Genomic DNA, 19,038 nt, shown 5'->3' on the forward strand with positions numbered 1-19,038 from the left:
GCGACCCCACAGCCTGGTTCCTCTCTAGGTTTCTTCCTAGGTTTTGGCCTTTCTAGGGAGTTTTTCCTAGCCACCATGCTTCTACACCTGCATTGCTTGCTGTTTGGGGTTTTAGGCTGGGTTTCTGTACAGCACTTTGAGATATCAGCTGATGTACGAAGGGCTATATAAATAAATTTGACTTGATCTGAGTGTGGCGGATGCCAGGAGAACACTACCTGCCCAAATGCATAGTGCCAACTTTAAGGTTTGGCGGAGGAGGAATAATGCTCTGGGTCTGGCATGGTTTGGGTGAGTTCCCTTAGTTTCAGTGAAGGGAAATCTTAATGCTACAGCATACAGTGACGTTCTAGACGATTCTGTGCTTCCAACTTTGTGGCAACAGTTTGGGGGAGGCCCTTTCCTGTTTTAGCATGACAATGCCCCCGTGCACAAGGAATGAGCTGTTTGACAAGCAGGAGTCTACATACATTTGGCCATGTAGTGTGTATATACATACTTGCATACATTTTTAAGTTATTCAAGTAGAAATTACCATAGATTACCTGCTAATTACCAAAATTACAGTAACTTTAGTAAATTACCGGTAGCTTTGCAACCATACTCCTGTACAATGCATTATGATGTCATTATAATGCATTGTAAGATTTGTCATAAGCATCTAGGACTAGGCCACAGTATAGCCTAGCCTAGCCTACTTTGGAAATCTAAACCTGTCACCGTTTCAGGTTAAGAACCACGAGAATGCAGAATACAATCTAGTCTACCAACTGAACTTCATTTCATTTTCCACCATTGCCTCAAATTAAATGAATCATAACAAACTGCTCGTAATGAAAATGGAAAGTGTACCCAGGTGCACTGAACCAGTTCAACCCTCCTGGAAAATATGGGAAGGATTGAATTGAAACTCCTAAAATCCCATTTGTAGTCACATTTATCCTTCACTAAGGAAACTCATATCTCTCCGTGGAACAGTCAGTGCACAAAGACAGGGGTTGTGACAGTGGGCCAACAACCTCACATAACTGTCTGGAATGTAAAGTAATCAGGAGATCACATAAACATGTAAACTGCTGTCCAGAATGCATTGCAGCTACTACAGGCTCTGTTAGTCCCACGCAGCTACAGGGTCTTCGGTGTGCGTGTTTAGGGCTTTTCCACCATAGCTAACTTTAACCCAGGTTTTTCACATTTCATGCTTCATTTGATAGACGGGTAGGTTTTCAGTTACATTTACGCGACAGTCATGACTACTACCGTCCTTCCTATTCTGTGTCGACCCGTTCCACCCATGGAAAATATTAGAAAAGATTTACTTTAAAGCATTATGTAACCTTTTCAATTGATCATGGCCAGGTTTCATACCCAACTATTTGACATATGATGATAAGAAAACAAATGTAGAAACATCAGGAAGTGCTATAACAGCCTGGGTGCCCATTCTGGTTGGGTCATAACACTAGCAAAAATGTACATTTTAGTGGAAAGGAATTTCCCTTTGCTGATGGAAGGATCTAGACCTGCATACAGGTCTCTACAACCTTTGACTAACTCAATTCAAGCTGTCTATTTATGTTGGTAGGAGTGGCCACTACGAGTAGGAAGCCCGGTCAGCATTACTGGGTGACAGACTGGGAGACCAATAACAAGCTGCTCACGGACACGGCCGAGCACCAACGCCACCAATCACAGCAGACAAGGCAGGAGAGGCGGGCCCTGAGGCACCAGACAGCCTGTAAGGTACAGAGACTGAGAGACAGGGACTGATATGGATGCCTGATGCCAGGCAGCAGGCGATGCATTGACAGAGAGATGATCAACTCATGTTCACATCTATACCCCATAATAACAAAGTAATACTGTGCATGACCGTGGGCTCTTCTCCGTCTGTCTGACACGCTGGGATGAGAGTGACAGCTGAGACAGGCTGGGTGACAGGATCAATGAGGTCACTGAGCAGAAGGACAGACTGCAGGCAATGGCGAGAGAGATCGAAGCTCTGACCACAGGTCACTAATACTTCATATGGCAGAAAATGTGGGAGAACTATTTAATGTTCAACTCCCTTTACTTACATAACAAAACATAATCAACACATATACTGTCGAACGCATGTCACAGAACACAATCTGTCAGTGTCCCTAATTTGTTAGCTTCAGGAACCTCTCAAATTGCTTTGGGAATCTGCATTCCACTATGCTATTTGTATGCATTGTTGTGTCGTCTGGTGCAGTAAACTCTACCTAAATCCTACCCTTATTAAGTCAAACTAATCGTAATATAATTATGCCTGAGGGTGTTATTTTTGTTTTTTTCTGGAAGTATGTGTGCTTGTTGACAATGAATTATAGCACACATGTTTAATCATCTAGAGGATCTACAGGAGCTTGCGAAGGTTATTCACCCACTTGGCATTTTTCCTATTTTGTTGCCTTACAACCTGGAATTAAAATTGATTTTTGGGCCGTTTGTATCATTTGATTTACACAACTTGCCTACCATTCTGAAGATGTGAAACAAACAAGAAATAAGACAAAAAAAAACAGAACTTGAGCGTGCATAACTATTCACCCCCCCCAAAGTCAATACTTTGTAGAGCCATCTTTTGCAGCAATTACAGCTGCAAGTCTCTTGGGGTATGTCTCTATAAGCTTGGCACATCTAGCCACTGGGATTTTTGCCCATTCTTCAAGACAAAACTGCTCCAGCTCCTTCAAGTTGAAGAAGACACGGCCGTGCCCCTGGATTTGGTAGTGGAGTGTCTGACCCAGAGAGAGGGCCCGCAGGGGGAGCGAGCTGGTCAGTGACCCCCTGCAGGGCCATCTGAAGAGGGAGGCCCAGATGATGACACCACGCAGCAAGAGCTGCAGCAGCACATCAACAAGGCATTCGAGCAGGTCTGGTAAAGCCAAGATAGAGATTTAACTGCCGTAGGTCTTTGGTTGTGTCTCAGGATATGGTTTCATTGGTCCATGGAACATAAAAGGCTTCTATCTAACACAGTTGTGTTGCTCTTAAAAATAAAGGATAATGCAATGTGAAACCGAAACGGGTGGGTGATACTGACATTTGGAGGCCTGTGTGAGGTCTTAAATTTCATTTCTCCATTGCTTCATGAAGACGTATTGCAGCAACGTTCAAATTCCACTGTGTTCTGTAGCCTGTGTGCTGATGTATGCCTATAATTAGTATTTAGAATACTATAATAGACATTAACTATCTTATGACGGTGTAAAAGGTCAGCCATTTTGGTCAGGGAGTTGGGCAGCCAGTGTTGGGATTAAAATATTGTGAAAGCAATCCGTATTCTTCTGAAAATCTTCACAGTATTTTCATTAGCTAACAGTTTTATTAGAATTATTCCAATCTTTTTACAAATTAACTGCCAATATTCCATACAAACAATGCAGTCAATCCACAGCCATACACAGGCTGAAATCAGTTGATGATATTTTAGAGTCTTATTTATACAGAAAATGTCTAAAACACGTAGAAACTGTATTCATAATTATATGACAATATTTTAGGTTGACAATTCTATTACACAATTTCCGATACATCACATGCCTTTCTTTTAGTTTCCTGCGTAAGTAAAAGCAGGAAAGTATCACCTATGCCTCTACTGCCATTCATTCCATTTGGATTTCTCCCTGTCCAAAATGGCTGCCATTATCATACCGTTCTGGAACTGAGAGTTTGACATATCCCCCCTAGTAATTTAATTTAATATTGATGTATGCTTGTTTGTCTACAGTTCTAAGGGGGTGATACATCTAACAGTGTAGCATCAATAAAGTTTATTTCATTTTAAGCTGTCTCAAGGAAGCCCACCAACAGCTGACCTTTGACCTAACCAACAAGAGCGAAGGCCTGGATGTGAACTAATCGTGCCTGTCACTTACAGACAGGTCACCTGACATATCCTTCAAGCCTGACCCCACGTACCCACTAGGTAAGGACGGAACAGAGTAGTGCCTTGTCTACATGTGTAGAATAAAGGAGACGATAATGAGATGATCATGAGTGAAAATATACTGTATAGTTCTAGCATATTTCTAGGAATTTTGTTTTTCATAATTATCATAACTAAATAATTTGATCCCGTGTTCAGATAGCAGAACACTCAATGTCAGACAAATTCTCAGCCTTTACCCAAATCTAGATGTATGGTCATTTGTACCACTAAACCTCTTCTGATCCTCTCAACCTAAAACATTTTCTAATTTATAACACAGTTCTTAGAGTGTACAGTACTTACCGATGTATAACTGTGGCTGATTTATGTCCTGTACCCTGCAGTGCCTCCACACACCAGGAGTCGGTGCAGTTCACCCACTACAACATGACCCAAGCTGAGGAGGCGATGCAGGCTTCCCTACAGCTGAGGGAGACCATGACCTATACAATGATACAGGTAGCAGAGTACTGATCTAGGATCGGTTTACCCTCCCCAAACTAACATTAACCATTAGAGGTTAAAAAAATATTTAAAAAATAAACACAAGACTGAGCTTAGATCAGTGTCTAATGGCAACTTCATCCTACTCCTACAAAATAATGTGTGGGTGGGACTGTCTGTGTATTGGGGGAGGAGGAGAGGGATACATGTTATTAATAGCATAGGAAGGCCTGGTCGGGGAATGGAAACTGGGGAAACTGGCTTGGTGGGGGCTCATGAGAACACCATGAAGAGAGTATGTGTGAATGTACAGTCAGAGACCGTTTTATGCAGTATGGAAATTGGTTCCATTAGGCGTATAGGGCAACTCCCATAACAAACTAACAAAAAAATGGGTGGTTTGGTATTTCTAAGTGTTTTTGGACAGCAATTTAATAATACGCTTGCTGCCCATTTCAAACTGTATACGTGCCTGAGGCTGGTCTAGCCAGAGTGGATACAAATCCCAGCCCATACCCTATTCTGCATCTCCCTCCTTCTCTGTCTCCCCTCTCATTTCATGCTAGCCCCGTTTGAATAAAAAGAAAATACTTGAAAAAAAAAATATATATATCTATAACACTGATCAAAAATATAAACGCAACATTCTACAATTTCAGAGATTTTACTGAGTTACAGTTCTTATGAGGAAATCAGTCAACTGAAATCAATTCATTGGGCCCTAATCTATGGATTTCACATGACTGGGAATAGGGGCTGGATTAGAAAACCAGTCAGTATCTGGTGTGACCACCATTTTCCCCATGCAGTGTGACACATCTCCTTTGCATAGAGTTGATCAGGCTGTTGATTGTGGAATGTTGTCCCACTCCTCTTCAATGGCTTTGCGAAGTTGCTATATATTAGCGGGAACTGGAACACTCTGTCGTGCAGTACATGTCGATCCAGAATATCCCAAACATGCTAAATGTCTGGTGAGTATGCAGCCCTTGGAAGAATTGGGACATTTTCAGCTTCCAGCAATTGTGTACAGATCCTTGCGACATGGGGATGTGCATTATCATGCTAAAACAGGAGGTGATGGCGTCGGGTGAAAGGAACGACAATAGGCCTTAGGATCTTGTCATGGTATCTCAAATTGCCATCGATAAAATGCAGTTGTGTTCGTTGTCCTTAGCTTATGCCTGCTCATACATAACCCCACCTCCACAATGTTGACATCTGCAAACCATACGCTCTGTCTGCCATCTGCCTGGTACAGTGAAGAGCACACTTCTCCACCGTGCCAGTGGCCATAGAAGGTAAGCATTTTCCCACTGAACTCGGTTACACCGCCGAACTGCAGTCAGGTCAAGACCCTGGTGAGGGCGAGGAGCATGCAGATGAGCTTCCCTGAGACGGTCTCTGACAGTTTGTGCAGAAATTCTTCTGTTGTTCAAACCCACAGTTTCATCAGCTGTCTGGGTGGCTGGTCGCAGACCATCCCTCAGGTGAAGAAGAAGATGGATGTAGAGGTCCTGGGCTGGCGTGGTTACATGTCGTGGAAACGTGTCGCGCTCTACAGTTATGAGGCCGGGTTGGACATACTGCCAAATTCTCTAAAATGACGTTGGCCCCCAATAGAGAAATTACGTTGGCTTATGGTAGAGAAATTAATATTCAAAATTCAAAAGGCACTCACACATCTGAGCAATCTTTTTTGCAGGTGCATGGTAACAGTTGAACAATATGAAGGAAAAACCGCACACTGCTCTTGATAGTTTCACTGATCTTTAATAAGTTTATGTATCATCCTCACGGTCTTCTTCAGAGCTTTTGTGAGTTAAAACATTTTTTGCACCCTTATGTAGACCTAGTCCCACCCACATCCGTTCCACACATCGAAAAGGGTTGGAGGCGCAGGAAAAACAAATAAATGCTACCAAATATAACAATATGCATGTAATAGATATTCAAATAAAGTGTGTAAAGACCCGCTAAAGCTGAAGAACACCCCGTAATGTTCACAACCACATATACTTTGAACTCGCGAAAAGTGGGAGGTGTGGTCAAGAAACACTGTCATATTTTATCATCGGACCCAGTTTTGCCGGCTGAATTGAACAATTCACCACTGATTGTGTATAGGAGAGGTCGCAATTTATGCGATAAATTGCTTCATACCAACTGCCAGCCACAAAAGAAAATCACCCAGGCTCTTTTATGCCCTCTTCCAAATGGTAGCTATAAATGCAGAGGATGCGCACAGTGCAACAATATGATGAAGTGTGAATATTTCTGCCACCCACATACAGGAAAACGGTTCCAAATAAATGACATTGTGTTCCACCACCCATTTATCTACATTATTACATGTCCATTTGGGCTCTGTTATGTAAGTAAAACCTCTTGTTCTCTCAAACAGAGAATCAGTGAACATAAAAGATCAATCAGGAGAAACGACAGGGATTATCCAGTCGCAGTATATTTTAATGACCTACATTTCTACCTTTTAGATTTCGTGGCATAGAGGAAGTTAAAATATCAGACAGGGGAGGAGACATTATTTCCGTAAAGGTCTTAATGATGAAATGCCTATGTACGTTATGTTGTGAATTTGAACATGAGTTATGCTCCTATTTAAGATTACTCTGATGTTTTTCGTACAATGTACCCAATGATTAATGAAAACTTGCTCGGTAGGTCTATGTCCTCATTGTGGTTTTATATATGTGTTTAATACGTCTTATTTACACACTTTATTCAAATATTTATGAAATGCATATTGTTATATTTGGTAATAGTTATTTGTTTTTCCTGCGCCTCCAACCCCTTTCGATGCGTGGAACGGATGTGGTTGGGGCTAGGTCTACATAAGGGTGCTAATTTTTTTTAAACTCACAAAAGTTCTTGACGAAGCTTATTATGGGGAAATTAATATTACATTCTCTAGCAACAGCTCTGGTGGACATTCCTGCAGTCAGCATCCCAGTTGCACACTCCCTCAACTCGAGACATATGTGGCAGTGTGTTGTGTAACATAACTGCACATTTTAGAGTGGCCTTTTATTGTCCCCAGCACAAGGTGCACCTGTGTAGTGATCATGCTGTTTAATCAGATTGTTGATATGCCACAAAAAATATGAATAATGTACAGTCCAGAATTATTGGCAGTCTTGATAAAGATGAGTAAAAAATACAGTTTAAAATAAATAATACAAGTATTGAGCAATATTGCATGCACATTTTTGGGGTGGAAATTGTATTATTTTATACTAATACAATTGCTCAGATAAAGAGATTGTGTTCAAAAACTAAAATGGGGTTTAAAATGATTGGCACCTCTGTTTTCAAAACTCTAGCACCCTTTCCCTGTGAGGATAACGACGCTGAACCTTTTTCTAAAATGTTTTATGAGATTGGAGAACCCATTGTGAGGGATCTTAGACCATTCCTCTACAAAGAATTTTTCCAGATCCTTGATATCCTTGGTCTGCTCTGATGGACTGCCCTCTCCAAATCAAACCACAGGTTTTCAATGGGGTTCAAGTCTAATTGCTCCTGTAACTCGTTCTGGATAAGACCGTCTGCTAAATGACTAATGTAAATAGACTGAGATGGCAATTGCAAAATGTTGATTTTTGTGGTCAATTAATAATTTCTTTGTGGATTTTGATTAGTGCTTGGGGTTATTGTCTTGCTGGAAGATCCACTTCTGGCCAAGTGTCAGTCTCATGGCAGAGGCAAAAAGGTTTTGGGTTAAAATGTCCTGGTACTTACTACTTGGTAAAAGGTCATGATGCCATCGACCTTAACAAGGGAAACCAGGACCAGTGGAAGCAAAATAGCCCCATAACATCAAAGATCCACCATCATATTTTACATTAGTATTCAGACCCTTTGTTATGAGACTCAAAATTAAGCTCAGGTGTGTCCTGTTTCCATTCATCATCCTTGAGATGTTTCTACAACTTGATTGGAGTCCACCTGTGGTAAATTCCATTGATTGGACATCATTTGGAAAGGCACACTCTTCTGTATACACTACCATTCAAAAGTTTGGGGTCACCAAGAAATGTCCTTGTTTTTGAAAGGAAAGCAAGTTTTTTGTCCATTAAAATAACATCTAATTGATCAGAAAAACAGTGTAGACATTGTTAATGTTGTAAATGGCTATTGTAGCTGAAAATGGTTGATTTGTTTTTATTTTATTGAATATCTACGTAGGTGTACAGAGGCCCATTATCAGCAACCATTACTCCCGTGTTTCAATGGCACGTTATGTTAGCTAATCCACTTTTATCATTTTAAAAGGCTTTTGATTCCTTAGAAAACCCTTTTGCAGTTATGTTAGCACAGCTGAAACTGTTGTCCTGTTGACTAGTTGAGTATCTGGAGCATCAGCATTTGTGGGTTCAATTACAGGCTCAAAATGACGAGAAAATCATCCGTCTATTCTTGTTCAGTGAAATGAAGGCTATTCCATGCGAGAAATTGCCAAGAAACTGAAGATCTTGTACAATGCTGTGTACTACTCCCTTCACAGAACAGCGCAAACTGGTTCTAACCAGAATAGAAAGAGGAGTGGGAGGCCCCGGTGCACAACTGAGCAAGAGGACAAGTACATTAGTGTTTAGTTTGAGAAAGACGCCTCACAAGTCTTCAACTGGCAGCTTCATTAAATAGTACCTGCAAAACACCCGTCTCAACGTCAACAGTGAAGATGCTACTCCGGGATGCTGGCCTTCTAGGCAGAGTTGCAAAGAAAAAGCCATATCTCAGACTGGCCAATAAAATAAAAGATTAAGATGGGCAAAAGAACACAAACTCTGGACAGAGGAAGTGTCACGATCGTTATAATGAGTGGACCAAGATGCAGCGAGGAATGGTTCCATCCTCTTTATTTTGAAGTGAAACTCAAAGAAAACAATAAATCGCAAAACGAAATGTGAAGCTACAATAGTGCTCACAGGCAACTATACATAGTCAAGATCCCACAAAGCACAAAGGGGAATGGCTGCCTAAATATGATCCCCAATCAGAGACAACGATAAACAGCTGCCTCTGATTGGGAACCATACCAGGCCAACATAGAAATATAATCACCTAGATGACCCACCCTAGTCACACCCCGACCTAACCAACATAGAGAATAAAAAGCTCTTTCTGCCACCCACCCCACCCCCCAAAGGTGCGGATTCCAACCGCAAAACCTGATTCAATAGGGGAGGGTCCGGGTGGCATCTACCGTCGGGGTCAGCTCCGGTGCGGGGCGAAATACCCACTCCGCTCGTGGAGACGCCATCTTCAATGGCGGCTCTGGTGCGGGGATTGTCACCGGAGGAACCGGACCGCAGATCGTCGCCGGGGACTCCGGACTGCGGATCGACGCCGGAGACTCCGGACCGGGAACTGTCGCCGGAAGCTCTGCACTGTGGAGGCACACTGGAGGCCTGATGCGTGGGGCCGGTACAGATGGCACCGGGCGGGTGACACACACCTCAGGGCGAGTGCGGGGAGGAGGCACAGGACGTACAGAACTGTGGAGGGGCACTGGAGGCCTGATGCGTGGGACCGGTACAGGTGGCACCGGGCTGGTGACACGCACCTCAGGGCAAGTGCGGGGAAGAGGCAGAGGACGTACTGGACTGTGGAGACTCGAGGCTGTAATTGCTATTGAAATGACAGTTTTATTTTATTTTTTAATACATTTGCTAAGATTTCTAAAAACCTGTTTTTGCTTTGTCATTATGGGGTATTGAATGTACAGTAGACAGATTTTTTTTTTGGTATCCATTTTAGAATAAGGCTGTAACGTAACAAAATGTGGAAAAAGTCAAGGAGTCTGAATACTATGCGAATGCACTGTATGCTTCTGTATATGCTCGCGTGCGTGCCCAAAGAGCTCTATTTTCATGGCATCTGACCATAGCACCGGTTCCAAGGGCGTTCATCAAACTCCAGGCGGTGCTATTATTATATACGCCATAGCTCAGTATTTGTATTATTTATTGTAAACAGCCTTTTTTGCTAATCTTTATCAAGAATAACCCCACACGGGTAAGGGGCGCGGCTCTGTTGCGACCTGCAGTGTGTGTGACGTTTGGTGTGGCATAAACACATTTTTTTTAAACGCCACTTTAAATGTGTACGTGACACTGCAACAAAATGTCCCCATGGGGACAATTAATTATGGACATGAATGTATTGCAAAGAAACCAGTAAGTGGACTTCAGTAACTGTTGTTTTGGAATACTGGTGTAGGGGATTGTTTAAGCTGAGGACATGTGGGTTTATTTTAAAGGCATGCGTTAGCACTTGTTTACTTGGCTCAGGCCGAAGCGGTGTAAACTGTATCCGAAGACTATCATCCTGATCGATATACAGTACAGAAGCATTCAACAGGAACGGGAGTCTGATCTATAAATGCTGTATATCATCTTTACGAGGGGATTGTAAATGTGTGCCGGAGGGTTGTTGGTATTCTCCATCACACAGTCGGAAGAGGACATTGTCACCCCCTTTGAGAACATCATAAGCATGTTTTTGGGATAAGCTTTAAGGACTTGTTACTTTTTTTAAACTGCCATGATTGGCCATTTTCATGAACTGAAGTGTATCTGACTTAGTATAGCAACATCATCCTCTCCCAGAGTGTCTCAGAGTAGGACTGCTAATCTACTGTAGGATCAGGTCCATATAATCTTATTCATTTGGATTATTATTATTATATTATTATCTAAAAGGCAGGACTGATCCTATATCAGCACACCTACTCTGAGACTTTCTGAATACGGGCCCCATATTCGTTATAGCTGCGCCATAAGACTCTTATTCATATCCCTCTCCTCTGTGTGTTGTCTGATGCCCCCATCTCTTATGTCCCTTCAGAGCCAGAATGACATGGAGGGGCAGCGGATCACCACTGGGTTCAACCAGCACAAGAGGGCCTGCAGTCAGCTGCACTGGCAGCACACAGCTGTGAGTACAGAGTCCTGTTCATTAGGGCACACAATGGAAAATGTAGTTCAATGCAAAATTCTGCTTTGACTAAATATTGATATTGAGGACAGATGTAGATAGAGGCCTGGGGAAGACCACCATGTATCCAGAGCTAAGCCTTAGAAATTCTCTTGTTAAGCATTAATGACATGCATAGCTCTTCCACCGGGCCCTTCTCATGCTATACATCCACTAAACCCATTAGACCTCCCTCCCCCCGTCTGACCTAAAGCTGCTCTCCCCACCCTTCAACTGATCTCTCTTCTAATCAGTGCAGCACAGCCATTTTCCTTTGTTCGCGCTCCGCCGGGCTCCATCCATCTCCATAGACATGAATACCTATAGTCCTGGTAAGGAAGTCCACTCCGGGGGCAATAACAATAGCAGTGTCTGGAATGCACAGGGAGAGATTAGATAAGACAGGGGTCAATGCAGGGAAGTCAGATCACCTAGGTTTCTCATGAATGTGTTTTGGATCAGTAACGTCATATATACAGTAGATCTGAACAAGAAGTGGAATTTATGAATCAGCTATTGTGTGAGAGCTAGAAGCTTGGACAAGAACCGTAGAGAGCATAGATGGTGATAAGATAGTATTGACTAGAGTAGAACTTCGAAAGCAAAGAGGACAATTCTAGATGGCCCTTCTTAGCTGCGGGAGGTTTCTCCGGCTTCTCAGTGCTGACTCTGTGCTCTGTTGGTTCTGTCTGTCCCACCAGACCAGAGAGAAAATCACAGAGCTGTTGAGGGGTATCCATCGTCTGGAGCAGTAGCTGCTGGCTACAGTGTGCCCCCTGAAGCTGGTACATACCAGGCTGAAGAATAGGTACTCGAGGACCGGAGTGGACCTCTGCAGAGACCAGGTAGAACCATAATAATAGAATTACTGGAATGGGGGAAAAGCCCCTCAATCCAGGCCAATTTGACAGTACGCTCACTATGACCACTGGTCCACACATCAAGGGAAATTGACTTGAATGGTAGTGTCTATTTTACTCATTCTATTTCTATGGTTGATTCTAACTTGTAAAGCAAGAATGGGTATTCTTTGGTCCTGGAGGTTCAGACATTTGTTCTATGAAAGCCTGCACAGATTGACCCTTCAGAGGACATGAGTTGTTGTAAAGGTTGATTTTGTCATGAAAAAGGAGCTGTGTCTCTGTTTGTCATATTATACTGAACATAAATTGAAACACAATATGTAAAGTGTTAGTCCCATGTTTCATGAGCTGAAATAAAAGTTGCCATAAATTTTCCATATGCTAAAACATCTATTTCTCTCAAATTGTGTGCACAAATTGGTTTACATCCCCATTAGTGAGCATTTCTCCTTTGACAAGTTAATCCATCCACCTGACAGGTGTGGCATATCAAGAAGCCAGTTAAACAGCATGATAATTACACAGGTGCACCTTGTGCTGGGGACAATAAAAGGCCACTCTAAAATGGGTAGTTTTGTCACACAACACAATCGCACAGATGTCTCAAGTTTTGAGGGAGTATGCAATTGGCATGCTGACTGCAGGAATATCCACCAGAGCTGTTGCAATATAACATTGTTTGGCCTCACAACCGCAGACCACATGTAAGCTCCACATCCAGCTTCTTCACCTGCGGGATCGTCTGAGACCAGCCAATGTCTCTTTAAAAAAATGATTTCACCTTTATTTAACCAGGTAGGCCAGTTGAGAACAAGTTGTCATTTACAACTGCGGCCTGGCCAAGATAAAGCAAAGCAGTGCAACACAAACAACAATACAGAGTTACACATGGAATAAACAAACGTACAGTCAATAACACAGTAGGAAAAAATCTATATACAGTGTGTGTGCAGATGAGGTAAGATTAGACAGGTAAGGCAATAAATAGGTCGTAGTGGCAAAATAATTACAATTTAGCAATCAAACACTGGAGTAAAGTGTTAAAAAATATATTATTATTTGACCATGCTGGTCATTTATGAACATTTGAATATCTTGGCCATGTTCTGTTATAATCTCCACCCGGCACAGCCAGAAGAGGACTGGCCACCCCTCATAGCCTGGTTCCTCTCTAGGTTTCTTCCTAGGTTTTGGCCTTTCTAGGGAGGTTTTCCTAGCCACCGTGCTTCTACACCTGCATTGCTTGCTGTTTTGGGGTTTTAGGCTGAGTTTCTGTACAGCACTTTGAGATAACAGCTGATGAACGAAGGGCTATATAAATACATTTGAGTTGATTTTGTGGGGGAAAACTTGTTCTGATTGGATAGGCCTGGCTTACCAGTGGCTGTGACCCTGCTCTGTCATGTGAAATCCTTAAATGAATGAATGTATTTGAATGAATTGACTGATTTTATTTTTGTTCAGTATGTAATGTGTGTCCATACCTTGCCTCTGTGATCTCTGTAGGTGCATTCTGGACTGGTGGAAGAGGCTAAGCAGTTGGGAGCCACCATAGGAGTGTTACAGCAGAATCTGGCCAAGTCTATGTGAGTGTTTGTGTTATTGAGTGGCTATGAACGTGAGCACATATATCCACCCTGTATGACTCTTTCACAGCATATTGAACATGTGATGTGCTCCCTTTCATAGCACATTGGCCTTTAATGTAAGGACACCATTTAACCCTGTGTTGCTGTTCTGTGACACTGTGTACCAGGCACTCTCTGCAGTCCCTAGAGGAGCAACAGGCCTGTATGGGAGACGACCTGTCCAGGAAGCAGGGGGGGCCCTGGAGCAGCGCAGGGACTTCATCCGCCAGCACCTGGAGACCCTGTCTGAGGCTGAGACAGCCGTCCCCATGCCCGGCTTGACCAGAGAGATGTACTGATGAGGTGGACACACACATGAACTCACACACGCACACTTTTATTCATGGCCACAAATCATTGGGAAATTCACTAATGTATAGAGAGCTTTTACTTTGACTCCCATTCCCTGACTCAATTGTGGATTTACAATAGCGATCCATTTAACTAAAGCTTCACACAGTTTAAAATGTGCTTTTTATTACAAAGAATACACAGCTAAATATACAAAATGTTTATAATATACAAAAGTTACAAAATACGGAATTGTTTTTCATTTAAAACAAATGATTTTCGAGCATTATATAAAAAAAAGTAGTGTGTAGTTCAGTACAATGCGAGGCGGTGTAAAAATGATAGCTACTATAAAAACAGGCAACACATCGGGCAAAAGTTGCTCTTTCCATTTTTAGAACTCGTCAATTGGCCAACAAGCAGTTCACTTTCCACATTGTTCCAATGCACTGAAAGGTCATGCTGCTCACAGGGAAGGAAGCTCCTCCCAAAGCGTTTTGTACACTTACTGTCCTTTTATGAGTCCATCTTTGAGTTGGGGAGTGTAGCGAAATACCTTGGGTACTGGTATCAGTGGTTCACCATTACAAGTTGTCCTCAAAATGCTCCTGAAGCCTCTCGCCTCTGTTACTGTATCGCCTGTGTCTCCTAAACAGAAACCAACAAACTCTAATACGGGTAAATACAACAACACACTGTACATTTTTAACATTTGAGTCATTTAGAAGACACTCTTATCCAGAGTGACTTACAGGACCAACTGGGGTTAAGTGCTTTGCTCAAGGGCACATCGGCATATTTTGCACCTAGTCGGCTCGGGGATTCGAACCAGCGACCTTTTGGTTATGGCCCAACGCTCTTAATCGCTAGGCTACCTGCCACCCTATATTGTACTGACAATGTCAAGCGTGCAATGCCTTGATGTGATATTGTAACTTCCCATTTGGAGGTGCCCATCCATTCTCTTTTCCCATTCTGCAGTGTGTCAGCGACCTCCGTTTCCTTGCTATGTATGGCTTTATCTTACAGTATGTACCGTAGCTCAAAATGAAATGTGTATCTGTGCCGCGTGACTAGGGTGTCAGTGTGTGTTACCGTACCTCCACAGTAGAAAAGCGAGCGCTGCTCCACAGACCAGCAAGATGATGAGAGAGACCACCGCCACCGTGGTCCTCTTGCCCTCTCTCTCACACGGCTCTGACGGACCAGACAGGACAAGGTCACAACAACACAATATGGGGACGTGTTATGGTGTCCATAGGACAGCCTCGGAGTCACTCGGACTTGGCTCTCGAAATATGGACACTGTACATACAGTAATAACACGAACGCTACATAGGGCATACCACTCACACACACACCGAGGCTGTACATTCAATGGATATGAATGGTGTGGGCACTAGCTTGGGCATCGACTGTTTCTGCATTCAGCAATGCCTTTGAGGAAAAGATACCTACCTATTCTGTCCGTCAAGGAGATATGAGATTTCTTACCCATGCTTTAGAGTGCTATTACATAGAACATTGGTCACCAACCCTGGTCCTGGAGAACTACAGGGTCTGCAGGGTTTTCTTACAACCTTGATCTGATTCAGCCTTGAGCTACGCTAGCTAGCTAGAGGAACAGTCTGCATAGAATGTAGCTCTGCATAACCAGGGTGGGTGACCACCGGCATAGAGACTAACAGACAGATGGCTGATTCACATCATAGGGCCAACATGATTATTTCTAGCACGGTTCCATCAAAAACAGTATGGTGGATGCGTAACCAGGCCGTGCCAGTGCAGCTTGGCTTGGCTCGGTTTGGTTCTGGAATGTGAATCAGACATGAGAGACAGATGGGGTTTGTGTAGAGACTGAGAGACAGATGGGGTTAGTTAGTGCGTGGGGTTCCATACCTGCTGTGTAGGTGGCAGAGCTGTGGCCCAGCTTGTTGCTCACCATGCAGGTGAAGTGACCACAGATGGGGGCGGAGGAGACGAAGAGGGTCTTCCCATCAGGCGAAACGTGTCCCACAGCATCGGTGATGGCTGCCCGCTCGTGGAGCCAGCTGAATTTAAGGTCTGTCCCCCAGGTCTCCACACAGAACAGGGAGGAGTGGGACACGTTCACTCTCACCGAGGGGTGATGCACAGCCTCTGAGAGGAAAGACAAGAGACAGCGAAAAGAGAATGAGACCAGGTGTGAGAAAGGTGAGACTTGGAAGTTGGAACTGAAAATTGAGGAGGAGAAAGAGAGTGACAGAGGGTGGTTGCGTCATGAAGTAAACAGTGTGAGTTGAGCGTGTTGTCTACTGAGGCTTGGGGGTGGTGACTTGAGAAGTATGAGGCTGTGAGGAGAAAACAGATCAGAAACTTAGAAAGAAGACATTTGACAGAGACAAATATAGAGCTTGGAACGATTGAAGAAAGATTGTGCGAGACAGTCGTTGGACTGATAACCTGAAATATTACCGACTCAAAGTTGAGTGTTGGACTGCAGTTAAGCATATATTTATATTATAAAGACAAAGAAAGCACTTAGGCAGAACTGACCCAACAGTTAATCCTCTATAAGAACATAACTCCAGAGGACAGGAAGGAATATCTAGGAATGTATTCCAAACGGCAACGTAATCAACACGTCATTATAGTGACATTTTAAGTAATACGTCAGCATAGGTGACATGGAACAACGGTTAAATGTCACTTTTGATATATTCTACTTAGACCATGTTGACCGTCGTACCGTACTCCTTGACGGTACACTGTCCAGAGGTCTTGACGCCAGCCTGGTCAGTGACGGTCACGATGTACACCCCTCTGTCTGCCACGCCAAAGCCCTCCAGCTTCAGTATTGACCCCTGCTCCTCCAAACTCAGACGCCCGTCCAAGCGTTTTTCTTGCCCGGGGAACGTAATCAACGTCACCTTCCCAGGATTCCCTGGGGTCTTTGCGTTCTCTGGCTCCCGCTCCCAGGTTATCATGGAGATCTTTTCTTTGGGACCGCGGTCGATCTGGACCTGGAGAACTAGACGTCCGGCTGGGAGTACATTGACCGGCTGCGGGGTCTGGAAGTGGACCGACACGCACTGGTACCCACAAGACACTGGGGACAGAAACATGATCATGCGTTGTTATTGTATTGCCTGTGGTGATTGGATATCAATACCGTACCAACTTTCGATGGAGCCTGATGGAGAGAGAAATTTGAGGAAGGGCTCATTGTAATGGCAGGAGTGGAGCGAATGGCCATTTCAATGAGCCGGTCCTCCGATTTTAAAATGACACCAGCCTCCACTGCTGACCACTGATACGGTTGGTTTCTATGTTGTTCATGACTTAGCTCATGATTTCTTACATTTATATTTAGTATGAAGTGAAGAGGACTTTCATCAGGTAGTCAAACAGTGACTGAGAGCACATGACAGTTCTGCCTGACGTGATGTTTGTCGAGCTTTGTCGTTACATGACTAACCCTCTGTGGAATCCTCCATCTAACACAAAGGGAAGTTTACATCTCTTACAGGGAAAGACATTTCCTAAGAAGATGCAGATTGAAACACACCCTATTGTCTCAATCACCTTAGATGACCGGAGTTGCACACTCCTTGGCTCGGTCTAGACATATACAATGGTACTGTATTCCTTGGCTTTGAACTCAAACTGTTTTCTTTCAGAAGTGCGACGCAAGCAACTACAACATAGGTTGAGTGTGCACTGAAGACAGTATATCTCACACAAACTGAAAAACCTGAAGAATCCATTTTCATGTCATCTCGACACCCAGAACCGAATGTTAAGACTGCCACGTGGGACTACTGATAATGTATCAGTTCAATACTAATATGGTAAATACAACATACACAAATGGCCAAATAGAGCAGTCAAATACACGCCGCCTGGTTGCACCAATACACTTAGATACAGCCGTGTGACATTTTTATGGATCATGTTGCACAGAAGCACTTACACAAGAGCAGAGGTAGCAGAGAGAGGCTCCAGGAGAGACAGTGTTGCAGCCTCATGGCACCTGAGAGAGAGGGAGAGAGAGGGAGAGAGAGAATGACAGACAGACAGAGTCTGAGACTGAGAAAGGGAGCGAGAGAAAGAGAGAGAGAAGAATAACAGACTGAGAGGACATTTCTCTTGGATGGTTCCCGTGACCTCTCTGATAAGAGACCGATAGAGACCCAGTTTCCAAAGAAGAGGTCATTGTTTCACTTCCTAAGTCTGACTCCTAAGTCTGACTCCTAAGTCTGATTTAGAAGCTTGCCTTAAGTAACCGGTCTATATTTAGGCACAGACAATGACTTGCACTGGATCAAAGTCAGCAGCTGTTTGAAATTCACTTACCTTCCCAACTGTACAATAGATTATGAGTCAGAGATTATGAAAGTGGCAGGAGTGCATTCATTCAAAAGGAAGCCCACTTTTCAGGGGCACGGCACGCCAGGAAGCTTGGATGCAGTTTTATAATATAAAAACAAAAAAATCCTTACGCAAATAGAACAGAAAAAATGTCAACCATCAAAAACAACCCAAAGAAAGAGGCTGGAGTGAACTGAAAGTTGCTCTGATAGATTGCAGTCTGGTGCAGGACTTTGTACTTGCAGTCCTTCCCTGTGTGAGGTCCAGCCAGTTAGGTACTTAGACGTCACCTTGTTTTCAAGCTGTGCAATTTCCTCTTTCCCTTTCCTGTACAATTCATGCCAACACTCAGCTGTGTTTAAACAAGTGGATTCTATTGTATTCTGTTGTAAAATTATCACATTGATAATCACTCCTCCCCCTCCATCTATTTGTGTCCAAGCACCATCTCAAATGCCATTGCAACAAATCATATTGTCCGGACACATACTTTGACACCAAGTTT

The 19,038-nt window shown here is 43.4% G+C and overlaps 1 protein-coding gene and 1 pseudogene across 3 annotated transcripts; one reads left to right on the top strand and one right to left on the bottom strand.

The window, feature by feature from the left end:
- The first annotated feature begins 1,575 nt into the window (after positions 1–1,575).
- On the top strand, positions 1,576–14,191 carry LOC118367585 (tektin-2-like; annotated as a pseudogene).
- A 156-nt stretch (positions 14,192–14,347) lies between these two features.
- On the bottom strand, positions 14,348–18,789 carry si:dkeyp-97a10.2 (uncharacterized). 3 transcript variants are annotated; one of them, XM_035750759.2, is made up of 6 exons: positions 18,519–18,789; positions 18,136–18,195; positions 16,912–17,271; positions 16,083–16,322; positions 15,284–15,380; positions 14,348–14,831 (listed from the first exon to the last, which is right to left on the bottom strand). In XM_035750759.2, exons 2-6 carry the CDS (start codon positions 18,188–18,190, stop codon positions 14,768–14,770), a joined length of 816 nt encoding a protein of 271 aa, XP_035606652.1. In that variant the 5' UTR covers positions 18,191–18,195; positions 18,519–18,789; the 3' UTR covers positions 14,348–14,767. The 3 variants fall into 3 exon arrangements, with proteins under 3 accessions (XP_035606652.1, XP_035606651.1, XP_035606650.1); XM_035750758.2 differs by having other exon boundaries at positions 18,136–18,245; XM_035750757.2 differs by having other exon boundaries at positions 18,136–18,251.
- Positions 18,790–19,038: the final 249 nt, after the last annotated feature.

This window comes from Oncorhynchus keta, chromosome 34 (assembly GCF_023373465.1).
Source record: "Oncorhynchus keta strain PuntledgeMale-10-30-2019 chromosome 34, Oket_V2, whole genome shotgun sequence".
Taxonomy (NCBI): domain Eukaryota; kingdom Metazoa; phylum Chordata; class Actinopteri; order Salmoniformes; family Salmonidae; genus Oncorhynchus; species Oncorhynchus keta.

What these genes read in the sequence shown, in the direction of transcription:
- si:dkeyp-97a10.2 (XM_035750759.2), bottom strand. Translation starts at nt 18,190, where the DNA reads ATGAGGCTGCAACACTGTCTCTCCTGGAGCCTCTCTCTGCTACCTCTG. An exon ending in GTGTACCGTCAAGGAGTACG is followed by an intron (nt 16,323 to 16,911) that starts GTACGACGGTCA and finishes CTTTCCTCTCAG; the next exon opens with AGGCTGTGCATCACCCCTCG. An exon ending in CTCGCTTTTCTACTGTGGAG is followed by an intron (nt 14,832 to 15,283) that starts GTACGGTAACAC and finishes GTTTCTGTTTAG; the next exon opens with GAGACACAGGCGATACAGTA.